We start from the raw sequence: 13,203 nt of genomic DNA on the forward strand, positions 1-13,203 counted from the left end.
CTGGTAAAAGTAGAATAGACGCTCGTGAACGATTGTTATTAGACAAACGTGCACATTGACGCTTCGTATCGCTCACGTGTACAAAGAATCTTCTTCGTATCGTTTGTATCCCTCCTGCCTTTATTTGCCATTCAACGGAGTTGATTGGTTTTTGCAGAATGCCCCGACGGTCAACTACCCTGCGACAATGGCGTCTGTATCAATAAGAACTTCTTCTGCGACCACAATATCGACTGCCATGACGCTAGTGATGAACGAAATTGCCGTAAGGATATCTTTGGATAGATATATTTTCTGCTGTTTCACCGAAAGTTATATATTCAATATTCAAATATTACACAAAACACTTCATACTCTGTTATGTTCTGTTATGCGGATATTTTTAAATCAAATATACTAGTATATTTTGTAACTTAGAGTGTAACACTTAGTACTCGTAATTAGATTATCCGTGTTCCGCACATTTCTTTTCTTTAAAATATTAGAAGCACCAAGTAATTAATTATAATATTTATATTTAATTTTTTAAATATATTATCATATAAATATTTTCTAAAGATGTATACTTAAAAATCGCTTAATAATTTTTATGTTATAAAAATAAAAATTAACTCAGAACGATCTATTTTATGTATAAGTAAAAAATATAAATCATACTAAGGGTTAATTAAGACTTTTCATTAAAGAAATATTTAATCCTCCGGAATTAACGGTTGGACATATTTAATTATAAATCTCGAAAGCATGTTTAATCATAAATTTTTTTGTGAAATATATCAGACAATTTACGTTTTATTTGCAAATTTGAATTATTCTTATTAAAATAATATTTATTCTTTTTTATACAAACTATGTCATTTTTTATATGTATAAATTATATCCTTTAGTTCCTGGATTAATTAGGGTTTTTAATTAACATAAATTAAATGGGTCTTGCAGACCAGTACTATTGACTGTATTACAGATTTGAACGTCAATTCCGGATGGTTAAAGGAAATTCTTTTTTGTTTATTTAACGAATTTTTTATTCAATAAGCGCGGTTTTTTGATAAACGCGTATCCATTTTGCAGCGGATAGTGAAGAGACCGGCAGTTCAGGCCATGAATGCCACGAGGGTAGCTTCATCTGTAGCGATGGCAGCTGTATACCTCCATCTGCAGTGTGCGACGGGCGTGCGGATTGTCCGCACGACGAAGACGAGATCAACTGTCGTCGAGGTAAGTCAAACTTGTGGTATCATCACTTGCGACATTCTTGCATTGTCTTCATCGTAAAGAGTTGCGTTAATTTAGGTCCGAGGGAACGATCCTTATTGATAAAGTATTCAGAAGATGGATACAGAATTCTCCCTCGTTGGTTAATTCATCATATCGATGTAGCCTTCGGAACGTATTCGTAACCAGGACTTAAAAGACATTAGGAGCACGATTGGAGGACGCAAACCTCATTTTTCAACTTATAGTTTTCAGTCATTATTATGAATTGTATGAATAAGTACTTTTGTAGACGAGATTTAAAATTTAATCCTACCTTAACTGTATTTTGCGCAACAAGCAAGTTCATTATGTTTAAGTACCACACAGCAATAGTCTTGTCTCTCAAAATCGTTATCTAGTATAAATAAATCTTCTAAGAGATTGAGTCCGACGGAAGATGATATTTGGAATATGAAGATACGAACGCCTATTTATGTCTCAGGTTTACTTTATTACATCCGAACTCGTTTTAAGTCCTGATTATGCGTACGATCATCGGACAATAAGAAGAAGGCTTTGCCTCGAGATTTTCGAGGCGTATATCAGTTGCAGTCGCGTCGCCAATACATCAATGACACATATACGAGAAACACCGCAGCTCAGATTGAGTTACTTCTAGGTGTAGACGCCTCGGATAGTGTCTCCTCGAAGGGGCGTCCGTCAGAGACGCCGGGGGTGATAGCCGGTGTGAATCCGGATAACGAGGCTTACAGCCCAGACACAAATGCAAATGCTGATGTGCCGCCGACAAATCTGAGCACGCCGAGGAGTTGTGCTCCGGATGATTTTGTTTGCGCCGACGGCACTTGCATCCCCGAAACCCACCACTGCGACCATTTCTACGATTGCCGCGACTTTACCGACGAACAGTACTGCTTCGGTTAGATTATTTGTAGATCTCGAAAATCTGGTGACACGCACGTACCCCGCATCGAAGTCTCGCGCGCTTTCGTTCTCACCCTGACGATTCATTGAGAAATTCTTGCGACTATGGAGAAGAAATTGTTCGCACTGTCAATATCTTGACATACGAATAATTCTTCGTATATTTACATTAATGTTACTATCGTATAAATAACATTAAAAGTTTTACGTGAAAAAAATTAGTTCTTCTTATATTCTTTTTAATAATCATGTACTGTATTTTTTAGTATTATTATTTCATTATTCTCTCTCTCTCTCTCTTGCTTTCTCTTTTCATTAAAATTGATTTTAACTCATTTAATAATTTTTAGTCTTTAATAAATATGTTTTCAATATCGTTTAACTTTTTAATAAATTACTATAACGTTTCTTTTCGAATTGATTTTTTTTAATGGAAAGTTATATTTTTTAAAATTTTATTTTGCTTTTTTGAATAACATTAAAGTTTTTATCCGCGAAATATTCTGAAATATCGTTGAAATCATCAGATTTTCTTAGATCTGTTCTTTTCTGCCAATCTGTGTTAGCAGCTGAATAGAAGATGTGTAGGTTGTTCCAGTAGAGACTTGATTATATTTCTAAAATTTATAATCGCAATCTTATATATATTACCCGGCGCATCTTTATAAATAATAGTGCATCTTTGCCTGACGTAAAATTTAGATCGTTTATTTTTCTTGTAGGTAGAACGTTTGGCATACATCCTATTTGGCATGCATAGCATGAGGAAAGTACAATTTTATCTATACATTTTTGTGCATTACATTTTGAAAGAAAAAATACTTCAAAAAATCAATATATAATTATTTAATAACTCCATTACACATGTACCGCTGATAAAATTGATAAAATCATGCATAAAAATTGCGGGACTATAAATGTCTTTCCTCCTGAATATATATTGAAGTTATATTGAATGATGAATTATATTTAATAAATGTTCGTAGATAACAATCAGTGCATACGGCATAAATGACTGAAAAGTCATTTATAATACTTTTTATTACTGTCACGCTATTTTCTCTCGTGAAAATACGTTAAATGAGCTCACCAATTTTGTGCTATATGAACTGATTTCCGATTATTTGATCTAGATTCTAGACCAAAGCTATCTAAATTGGTGGCGACATATCGGTGAAAAAGGCGAGACGAACGAGAAAAAGAACGCGTAGTCAAACAGCTTTGCTCTAGATTACATTTAACAGTCTTTTCTAGGTAATGAAATCTTTACCTTCATCGTATTTATATTTCGGCGTTAGATCATTGTTTAGATTGTAATAACGGACATATGATGGCACCATGGCTGACATTTTACATGTATCTGTGTCTCATCTATATCGTTTCTTTAACGGATCAATGATTTACGATTATCTCGTTAACGTACAATGCAAGCTCTTATTTTAGGATGCACTCGGGACCAGTTCCAATGCGCCAATGGAGATTGCATCCGCGCCGATCAGAGATGCAACGGATTTATCGAGTGCTCCGACGGTTCCGATGAGCCGGAAGAATGCGGTGAGTATAAAGGGGTAATTATTTAATCAGCAACATATAACTCACGCACCAATTAAAAAATAACTAACAATAAGTAATAACACACACACACAATTCCCTAAACTAATTTCTTAAATTCGATTTAATTTTAAATCTAATTAAATTCTCTAAAAAATAATCTAATTAAATTTTAGATCTAATTAAATTCTCTTATATTTTTATTTTTCTTACTTTATTAGAACCAAAGCCAACACCAGGTCTATGTGCTACGGATCAATATATGTGCATTTCGGATAGAAGATGCGTCCCATTGTCCTCCATCTGTAACGGAATTCCAGAATGCCGAGATGGGTCCGATGAACATAATTGCGGTAAGTCAATGACGCGTATGTTTATATATAAATCACGTAAAAATCAGCAGTAAAATGAGTGCTATACAAAATCGATAGAATCGCGAGTCTACTGCGAATATTATTCGCATTAATAACTAAGATTTAATAACTGACAACGCGATTTCATGACTTTCTTACTTAATTAAAATAATCTAAGCCATTCTGCGAAAACGCAGCATAATGACACACATTTAACGACGAAACTAAAGCTCGCGGAGCGGTATGCTTGCACGTGGAGTGGAGGTGCAAGAGCGGCGATTGTATACCTCAACATCAACGTTGTGATCGCCGGATCGATTGCCCATACGACGACAGCGACGAGTTGGACTGTCACTATAGAGCTATGCAAAGAAATCACAGTAGGTGCAGCGCGCACGAATGGATGTGCAATGACGGTCATTGCATCCCACTGCATCAGCGGTGCGACAAAAGGCTCGACTGTCCTAGAGATATGTCCGATGAAATGGATTGCAGTTATGATAATTGTGAGTCTCCTCTGTAGTTAGTCATCTGGAGCCGCCTTCGGGAAAGGGGACCGCACGACCGGCCGATAACACGCCATGCGCTAATCAATAATACCTTGTAAATATCCATGACACCGTAACATAATATCTGCTGTAACGCAATACTGTAATGTTTTATGTAACACTAAAAGGTATTTATTATCATCGTTTTTCAGCAAATGGAATACAAGCAAATGAGTCTGTATTGTATTTCCATCATTTAAATTGCAATTCCGCCTTTACCCGATAATGTACACACTTTTAATCTGAGAATAACAATATTTATTTTATGATAAATCATACGAGGGGCATTTGTGAGCTCTCTCGATTTTTGCAATAGTACATAACAGATCGTAGAAGTAGACATTACACTGTGTATCATATTTCCTAAAAAAAAGTTAATAACTGAACTAAAATATAAGATTGCATTTCCTCATAGAGAAAAATGCAGAAAGGTGCCGGGTAGAAATCTCAAATTAACAAAGTTGATAATTTACATTTATTAATCATTAATAATGATTGTTAATATTTTTATTATTTAATATTGTTAACACTTGTTATTTTTATTCCTGCGCAGATACCGATGGAACATCTGACCTTAGGCTGAAGACATATCCCAGTGAACAAGTGATTAAAGAAAGTAAGTACTCTGATCTTGTTTACAAATCATATACGGATTTGATGAAATGTTGTATATGCATTTGTTGCACTTCAATTTTTGCATAGGTATCATCTAACTAAAGTATCTCAATAATTAAACATCTTAATTGTTTAAATTAGAAAACTTAACACACAAAATAATAGACGTTAATAATATAAGCAACAAGTGCTGCGTTGCCGACGAAGTAGGGTTTTCCGAAAGAAAATTAATTAATGAATATGTTTGTTATTTTTTCTTGCCTCGGCCAGATCCGGCGAAAATAGGTAAGACTTTTCAAAAAATATAAGCTGCAAATCACGCTGTGAGCTAAAATAATCTTCATAAATCATTAGATGTGCAAGATTTGAAATACGTATTTCAGTTACGATATACAAGTGTCTATATATTATGTATATGTACTCTCGCTTTTTATGATCTTGTGTTGCAAACGTTTCTTGAAGCAAAATAAGCAACACAGAATTGAGATTTTTAAAACTTTCGATAAATTTTCTAGTTATAACATTACAAAGTTCGATATTTTGTTTCGCTGATATATCTATATATATATATTGTGCAATCATAAAGCTATATTTATTTGTAAGAAATGCAATTAAATCAATAACCGAAAATTTCATTAGTAATATCTAATATCGTTTAAAATGTGCATGCATGCAAATTTTAATTATGCACGATAGTTAATATCGTTCAAAATGTGAACTAGAATGCAAATTTTGATTATAAAATTATATAATGTATGAAATCTTTCACTACCGGTGTCTAATCCTATCATTTATTGTTTTATTTATAAAAATCTTTTAATACTAACTTTTCTTAAAAAAAAAAAAAGACTTAATTTCATTATGCCAAATGCCTTGTATACAACATTTTTACTGTCTACATACAAACAACGTATCGCATATGATTAAGAAAAACTGAATTGCTGCACGTGAATTGAACTAACACAGTATCATCTCAATTTAAGAAATGGGAAAATCCGCTTGCTTACCGATCACTTACTGACGGGACATTTGACGTATCGCAGGCGTAATGATCCGTAAAGGTGCAATCTCTTGAAACTCGAACAGAATTTATATCATGTAAAACCGTTCCAATCAGGTCGCGAGGTCGTATTCCAATGTCGTGACGAGGGTCTCCTACGTGCCAGAGTACGTTGGATTCGCGGCAACGGCCTTCCTCTGCCGCCCGGAAGCAGAGACATCAACGGTCGCCTGGAGATACCCAATATTCAACTTGAGCATGCGGGAACCTACATCTGTGAAGCCTTGGGTTATCCACCGTCCACCCCGGGCCGTCAAGTGACCGTCGTCCTTAGCGTCGAGAAATGTACGTTCATTAGCATATACATATATAAATACCTCTCCGATTTATAGCTATGATCCAAGAATTTATTTGCGGTAAAATAGTCACGACAAACACTAGTAACTTTATTTATAATACTATGGCTTTTACTTAAGCATATATCACAATTTTTGCTAAATCCAACATTGAAAACATTTCTGAACATGAATTGAAAATATGAAATGATATTTTTAATGTTTAACGAGCAGTGAAGATTTAACTATCCTACTAATCAAAAGTACTGAACTGTTCAGTGCTTTTAATACTAAAACAAGCAATTTTTAGTATTAAATTAGCCAATACTAAATTGAACTTCTGTAAATGCATGAATAAATCTTAGAATAAGTTTGAGTTAATTAAAATAAATTCTATATATTATATAGGTTAATTATATTATAATAGTTAAATCTTATTTGATAGAAATTAATTATTTTGAGTATTAAAAGTACTACATTTACTAAATAATTAATTACTATACCTTTCACAGTAAATTACTATGAAAATGTATAACTATCTACAAACAGCAAATAAGCTTTAATGAGTGCTACGCCAATTAGGCATTTACCTTAATAAATTTGAAATTTGCGTTTTAATGACTGAAGAGATCGCGTATAATATCAAATTGATTACATGTAGTTGAGCAGCCAGCCACCAGACCACCACAAGTGTGCCAGTACGATCAGGCTACCTGCAGTAACGGCGACTGTATTCCCAAATCGTACGTTTGCGATGGTAAATTCGATTGCACCGATGGATCCGACGAGATGCGGTGCAGTAAGTATGATAGGCAGCAGCGAAAAGCTAGATATATCCGGCATTCATACTTTATGGTAAAAATTTCACGCGAACACTTCGCGTGTCCGTTTCGACAGGTCCGCACGGATGTGAACCTAACGAGTTTCGCTGCAATAATAAGCAGTGCGTCAGCAAGTTGTGGCGTTGCGACGGTGACAAGGACTGTGCGGATAACAGCGACGAGGAGAACTGCGCGCCGTCTCCCCCGGGATCTCCGTGCCGTTACAACGAGTTCGCCTGCAGCAGCAATAAACAGTGCATCCCGAAAAGCTACCACTGTGACATGGAGCGCGACTGCTTGGACGGCAGCGACGAAGTTGGATGCTGTCAGTAACGATGAGACTTTCATGAGCGCGAAGCATTGATATTTTATTATAGATCGTCTGACAATCTTCGTGGATAAATTAGACATAGAATAATAGCTATATAATATTCAAGATACAGTCGAAATTATTTATCATACATTTTACATTGCATTTTAAACATTTTATTATTTTGACGTTTCTATATGGAAGTTAAATTTAGATTTTATCTTTTTTCTATTATGAAAGCATCTTTTTTCTATTATGAAAGCATCTTTTGCCTTACTGATAATTAACAATACAGTAAAATGTCACTATTGTTAGCTACTCTATCCAGTCAACCAAGGCTGCGATCAATTATTCACTACGAATACTGAAAATTTATAGTTCACGTTACGTATATTATAGATTTTCAATATTTGCAGTGAATAATGAAACGCAACCCAAGTCTGCTTGAACAGATTTTACAAAGTGTCTGACAAATTTTATTATTAGCAGGAAAGTTACAAATTTGATGTAAAATTTGTAAATATTAAATGTTGATGATAGAATATAAAAAAAACTGACAGCAGATTATTAGCGGCAGAAACTGAGCAATTTTGCACATAATTTGACGTAAATTGATAGCAGAAAACAAACAAAATCTACGTTTAATTTGACAAATTCTATTCGATTTCTACTGCCAATCTGCCGTCAAGTTATGTCTGCACACTTTACCGACAGAACACTGTAGATCAAATCTGTTGCATTTTTCTAATCAAATTTACTGTCAATCTGCTATCATTCTGTGGACAGTTTGCTTACTCGGTATTAAATTAAGTCTATATCTGATTTGTTCTCCTTCTAGCTCCCGTTTACATTGTGAAACCTCCACCGCCAATGGTCGTCCTCGTGCCGGGCGATATATTGGTCCTCACCTGTACAGCAATCGGTGTTCCGATACCGGAAATCAACTGGCGTCTCAATTGGGGACATATCCCCGCGAAATGCACGACCGTGTCCACCAACGGAACGGGTACACTAACATGTCCAGATATACAGACGGAGGATCAGGGTGCATACTCGTGCGAGGCGTTGAACGTCGGAGGCTTTGTCTTCGCTGTGCCGGATGCCATCGTTGTCGTGAAGGAACGTGGCAATGTTTGTCCTAGAGGCAAATTCAATTCCGAGGCGAAGACCGCCGAGGAGTGTATCTCATGCTTTTGCTTCGGCGTTGCCACCGAGTGCCGCAGCGCCGATCTCTTCACTTATCAGATTCCGCCGCCATTCGATCGCCACAAGATCGTGTCGGTTGAAACCATTCCGACGATTAGAATCCACGGCGACGTTAGCAATCAAATATCTCAGATTCGTCCACTTGGCCGGGATGGCGTTCAACTATTGGAATCCTTCAGTAACGACTTGAATGTCTACAACATTCCCTATTTTTCACTGCCGGAGAATTATCACGGAAGTCAATTAAAGTCCTACGGCGGCTATCTAAGATACTCAATTCGCCATAGCGGTAATGGTACGCCGAACTATGCCCCTTCCGTCATCTTAAGTGGCAACAATTACATTTTGGTGCATAAAGGTGAAGAGCCAACGCCGGATTACGAGAATGAGAGATCGGTCAGATTCTTCTATGGCGATTGGTACAAGCTACAAGGAAGAAGCGAAGTTCTAGCTTCCAGGGAAGAAATTATGATGACGTTGGCGAACGTTGACAACATTCTTATAAAGTAGGCATCGAGTCCAGAATCTTGACTATAAAAAAAAGATGTCAGAATAATTTTTTTAATACGTTTAATATGTTGCAGGGTGAAATACGACGACTCTCCGCAGCTAGACGTTCGTCTCACTAATATCATTATGGACACTGCCGATGTGCGAAATACTGGCTTAGGATCCGCGTCCTTCGTCGAGGAATGTCAATGTCCTACAGGTACGTACTTCTTCAACGATCAATCAGGTATTTATATAAAAGGTTCCATCTGTTTTATTATCTGAACTGTCTTCAAGGATACACTGGTCTATCATGCGAGCATTGCGCACCTGGTTATTTGAGACGTGAAAGTGGGCCATGGCTTGGCCAATGTTACAGAGATGAACCACCGTGTCCTCCGGGATATTATGGCGATCCTTCAAGGAATATCCCTTGCCAGATTTGTCCTTGCCCACTTACGAATCCATCGAACCAGTAAGACCCGAAAGATTAAATTTATCATTAATGATATTCAAAACACTTTCGCAATTTATCATGTTATAAATAGATTCGCTCGCACGTGTCATCTTGGCTCTGACGGCCAACCCACATGTGATTGTCCTCCTGGCTACGTTGGACGCAGGTGCGAGCAGTGTGCCACCGGTTACCAAGGGAATCCTCTTATTCCTGGAGATATGTGCGTTTCGCTTCAGCAATGTGATCCTAACGGCAGCCTTAGTCCTAACGCCGATCCACATACTGGAAAATGTCATTGCAAGGTAAAATATATCGATGATCATACCGTTGCCTATCGTACGCGTAATTTTACACATGGTGTCTTAGAAATTGTGCATTTTTTCTTGACTATGTCTTTCATCTTTAAAAAAAGATTATTTTTTATAAACAAATTAGTTTTATCAAAAAATCTATGCGAGATAGATGCGCAATTTTCTGGACACCTCGCATAACGATTTTATTATTGTTCTTGCATCCATCTTCTGTGGATTATTTTTAACTTTAAAAATGTAAGTATATTTAACAGTCTTTTTGTATATGAAAATGTATGTAACTCAAAATTTAGAATAAAAATGAATGGTACAACGTCGCGGTCGAGAACCGTCGTCTATTTTCTAATATTTCCCTTTTCAGCTATATGCAACGGGTCTCACTTGCAACCAATGTAAGGCGAATACCTTTAGTCTGGCCGCGACGAATCAATTTGGATGCATAGCTTGCTTCTGCATGGGCATCACCAACAGATGCGTTTCTTCTAACTGGTATAGGAACGAGGTAGATGAAGTTATAGTATATATATATATAGTATTTCTTTCCATCTTTGTTTGTCATATAGATCTCAAGCAGAACACGAATCATCATGATATCAAAAAAGAAGTCAAAATAATCTCCAAGATTACTAAATATTACTTCTCAATTAATTAAATTTTTTTTAACATCACTGTTTTACGTTATCATAATTTAATCTTTCCAACATGAGATATTGTGTAATATATAAGCGAAATTTCATATTTCATATGTAATCTAACACAAAACAAAATGGGCTCTTCTGCACAACTTCTACAGAAATATAAGTTATCTTGATTAAAATAAAAACTTAAATCTATCATTCGTACTTTGCAGATTCGCGTATCGTTTACCAACTCGATTCGAGATTTCTCTTTGATCGAATCCAAGAGCACCGATACACCAGACATTGTAAAAGGAATTCATCTAAACACCATCAACCGAGAAATAGTTTATAGAGATTTTCCCAATCGTGGTAACAATGATGTCTACTACTGGCAATTGCCCAGCATCTTCTTAGGAGATCAAATAACATCTTACGGTGGAAATCTCAAGTACACCGTCAGATACGTGCCCTCTCCAGGCGGTCAAAGTTCAAGGAACAACGCTGCGGACGTCGAACTCATTAGCGTAAGTGCACATTCTTGAGCTTTAATCAACGTACTTGACGATGAAGACATAACAGGGTGACTTAAAATGTATACAGGCTAACGGTATCAACTTGCTTTACTACTCTCGCGAGTCTCCCGAGCCTAACTCCCAGCAATCATTCACCGTACCGTTGCTCGAACAATATTGGCAACGTAATGATGGAACTCAAGCGGACAGAGAGCATCTTTTAATGGCTTTGGCGGACGTACGAGCCATCAGAATTAAAGCCACTTACACAACACATACAGACGAAGCTGCGTAAGTACTTTATATATTCTTGATTATCAAATCTTATATATTCACAGTTAAGTGACAACTAATAATAAACAAAATCGACTGTTTAAACTTTTTAAAGAACTATCCGAAAGGAACATTTCGAAGAATTGTATAAAATATTTGTAATAGGTAAATAAAATTTCCGATATTTTAAAACAAAAATTGCGGATTTATTCGATGTTGAATTAAAATAAATCTAAAAACAAGAATGCTTGAGAAGAATTTAAAATTATAATTAATTAAAAGCATTATGTATGCTTCAGACTCTCCTTTGTGTCTTTGGACACCGCCGAAAAATATAACACAGGTAAAGCTCGCGCAGTCGAGGTTGAAGAGTGTACTTGCCCCGCCGGCTACAGAGGACTTTCATGCGAGGATTGCGACGTTGGTTACACCCGGGCTATTGAAGGTCTCTACTTAGGCATCTGCGAACCGTGCAACTGTAACAATCATTCGAATCAATGTGATCCCGAAACTGGCACTTGTGAGGTAATAAAAACAATTTTAATTGAGCGATCGCATTGTTACGTTTAATTAATATTATTAAATTCTTTTGTTTTTTTAAGTTTAAATTTAATGAAAAAGTTTAATAAAATTTAGACTTAAAGCAGCTATATTGGTAACTGCTTGATTTAAATATATTTTTATATATAAAATGCAATTTTTTATATTTGGTATAAAGTATAAAATATATAATAAAAATATAAAAACTCAAATAATTGAAGTTAATTAGAATTTTATAAAAATATGACTATGTAAATATATATTGGATAGAAAAGCATTTGATACAAAAATTGATACGTCGACAGAATTGCGCTCATCACACTACGGGTGAGTACTGTGAACAGTGTGAACCGGGATACGAAGGAGATGCTACCCGAGGCACTCCGAACGATTGCCTGTATAGGAGTCAGAGGCCCGAGCCATGCAGATGCAACGAGGCTGGTTCACGCAGCACTTCTTGCGTCGACGGTCGATGCGAATGTAAGAGAAACGTCGAGGGTCCAGAATGTAATCGATGCCGTCCGTCGACATATGGATTACGCGCTGAGAACATTGATGGATGTATCGAGTGTTACTGTAGTGGAGTAACTGATCAATGTCATGAGAGTACATTATACGTACAACAAATACCAATGTGGGTATATGACTCCCATCATGGCTTCACTCTTACGGACTCGTAAGTATGCTTTATTTTTTTAAGTTTATATAAGCATAAATCAATCCCATTAATCTTTTTGCTATTTTATTTTGATAAATAAAATTTGTATATAATAAAAAATTAGAATTTTTAATGAATTGATTTAACGTCCTTATGTAGAACTAGACGTGACATAATTGACGATGGCTTCGATCTAAATGTGGCAATGAATGAAATCGGCTACCGCTATCCAGACAGCAGAAGTCGCAGATTATTCTGGTCTCTTCCGAGCGTTTTTACTGGTAACAAAGTGAAGAGTTACGGTGGGAATTTGACTCTGACACAACATATTACCGCACATCCTGGCGCTCAGAGTTACAAGGATCAAGATATTCTACTAATTGGCAACGGCATTACATTGTTCTGGACAAATCCAGTGGAGCTTCAGCCTGAAATTCCGCTAGTACGTAAAATATAATTTGT

The 13,203-nt window shown here is 36.2% G+C and overlaps 2 protein-coding genes across 2 annotated transcripts in view; both read left to right on the forward strand.

Moving 5' to 3' along the window:
• The window catches only part of LOC108781818 (putative uncharacterized protein DDB_G0282499), a 19,433-nt gene extending 15,185 nt beyond the window's left edge, over window positions 1-4,248 (forward strand). Inside the window, exons 5-9 of the mRNA XM_018549903.1 lie at window positions 158-265; window positions 1,072-1,218; window positions 3,586-3,696; window positions 3,915-4,046; window positions 4,244-4,248. Of these exons, the coding sequence (XP_018405405.1) occupies window positions 158-265; window positions 1,072-1,218; window positions 3,586-3,696; window positions 3,915-4,046; window positions 4,244-4,248 (503 nt within the window). The remainder of the gene's footprint in view (window positions 1-157; window positions 266-1,071; window positions 1,219-3,585; window positions 3,697-3,914; window positions 4,047-4,243) is intronic.
• trol (terribly reduced optic lobes) overlaps window positions 3,990-13,203 on the forward strand; it is a 25,705-nt gene continuing 16,491 nt past the window's right edge. The window contains exons 1-15 of the mRNA XM_018549954.1: window positions 3,990-4,046; window positions 4,277-4,552; window positions 6,327-6,554; window positions 7,206-7,343; window positions 7,442-7,690; window positions 8,514-9,387; window positions 9,466-9,590; window positions 9,668-9,845; window positions 9,919-10,129; window positions 10,500-10,640; window positions 10,989-11,282; window positions 11,359-11,561; window positions 11,843-12,068; window positions 12,389-12,759; window positions 12,901-13,183. Of these exons, the coding sequence (XP_018405456.1) occupies window positions 4,411-4,552; window positions 6,327-6,554; window positions 7,206-7,343; window positions 7,442-7,690; window positions 8,514-9,387; window positions 9,466-9,590; window positions 9,668-9,845; window positions 9,919-10,129; window positions 10,500-10,640; window positions 10,989-11,282; window positions 11,359-11,561; window positions 11,843-12,068; window positions 12,389-12,759; window positions 12,901-13,183 (3,663 nt within the window). The 5' untranslated portion in view covers window positions 3,990-4,046; window positions 4,277-4,410. The remainder of the gene's footprint in view (window positions 4,047-4,276; window positions 4,553-6,326; window positions 6,555-7,205; window positions 7,344-7,441; window positions 7,691-8,513; window positions 9,388-9,465; window positions 9,591-9,667; window positions 9,846-9,918; window positions 10,130-10,499; window positions 10,641-10,988; window positions 11,283-11,358; window positions 11,562-11,842; window positions 12,069-12,388; window positions 12,760-12,900; window positions 13,184-13,203) is intronic.

Source organism: Cyphomyrmex costatus, unplaced genomic scaffold (assembly GCF_001594065.2).
Source record: "Cyphomyrmex costatus isolate MS0001 unplaced genomic scaffold, Ccosl1.0 scaffold91, whole genome shotgun sequence".
Taxonomy (NCBI): Eukaryota; Metazoa; Arthropoda; class Insecta; order Hymenoptera; family Formicidae; genus Cyphomyrmex; species Cyphomyrmex costatus.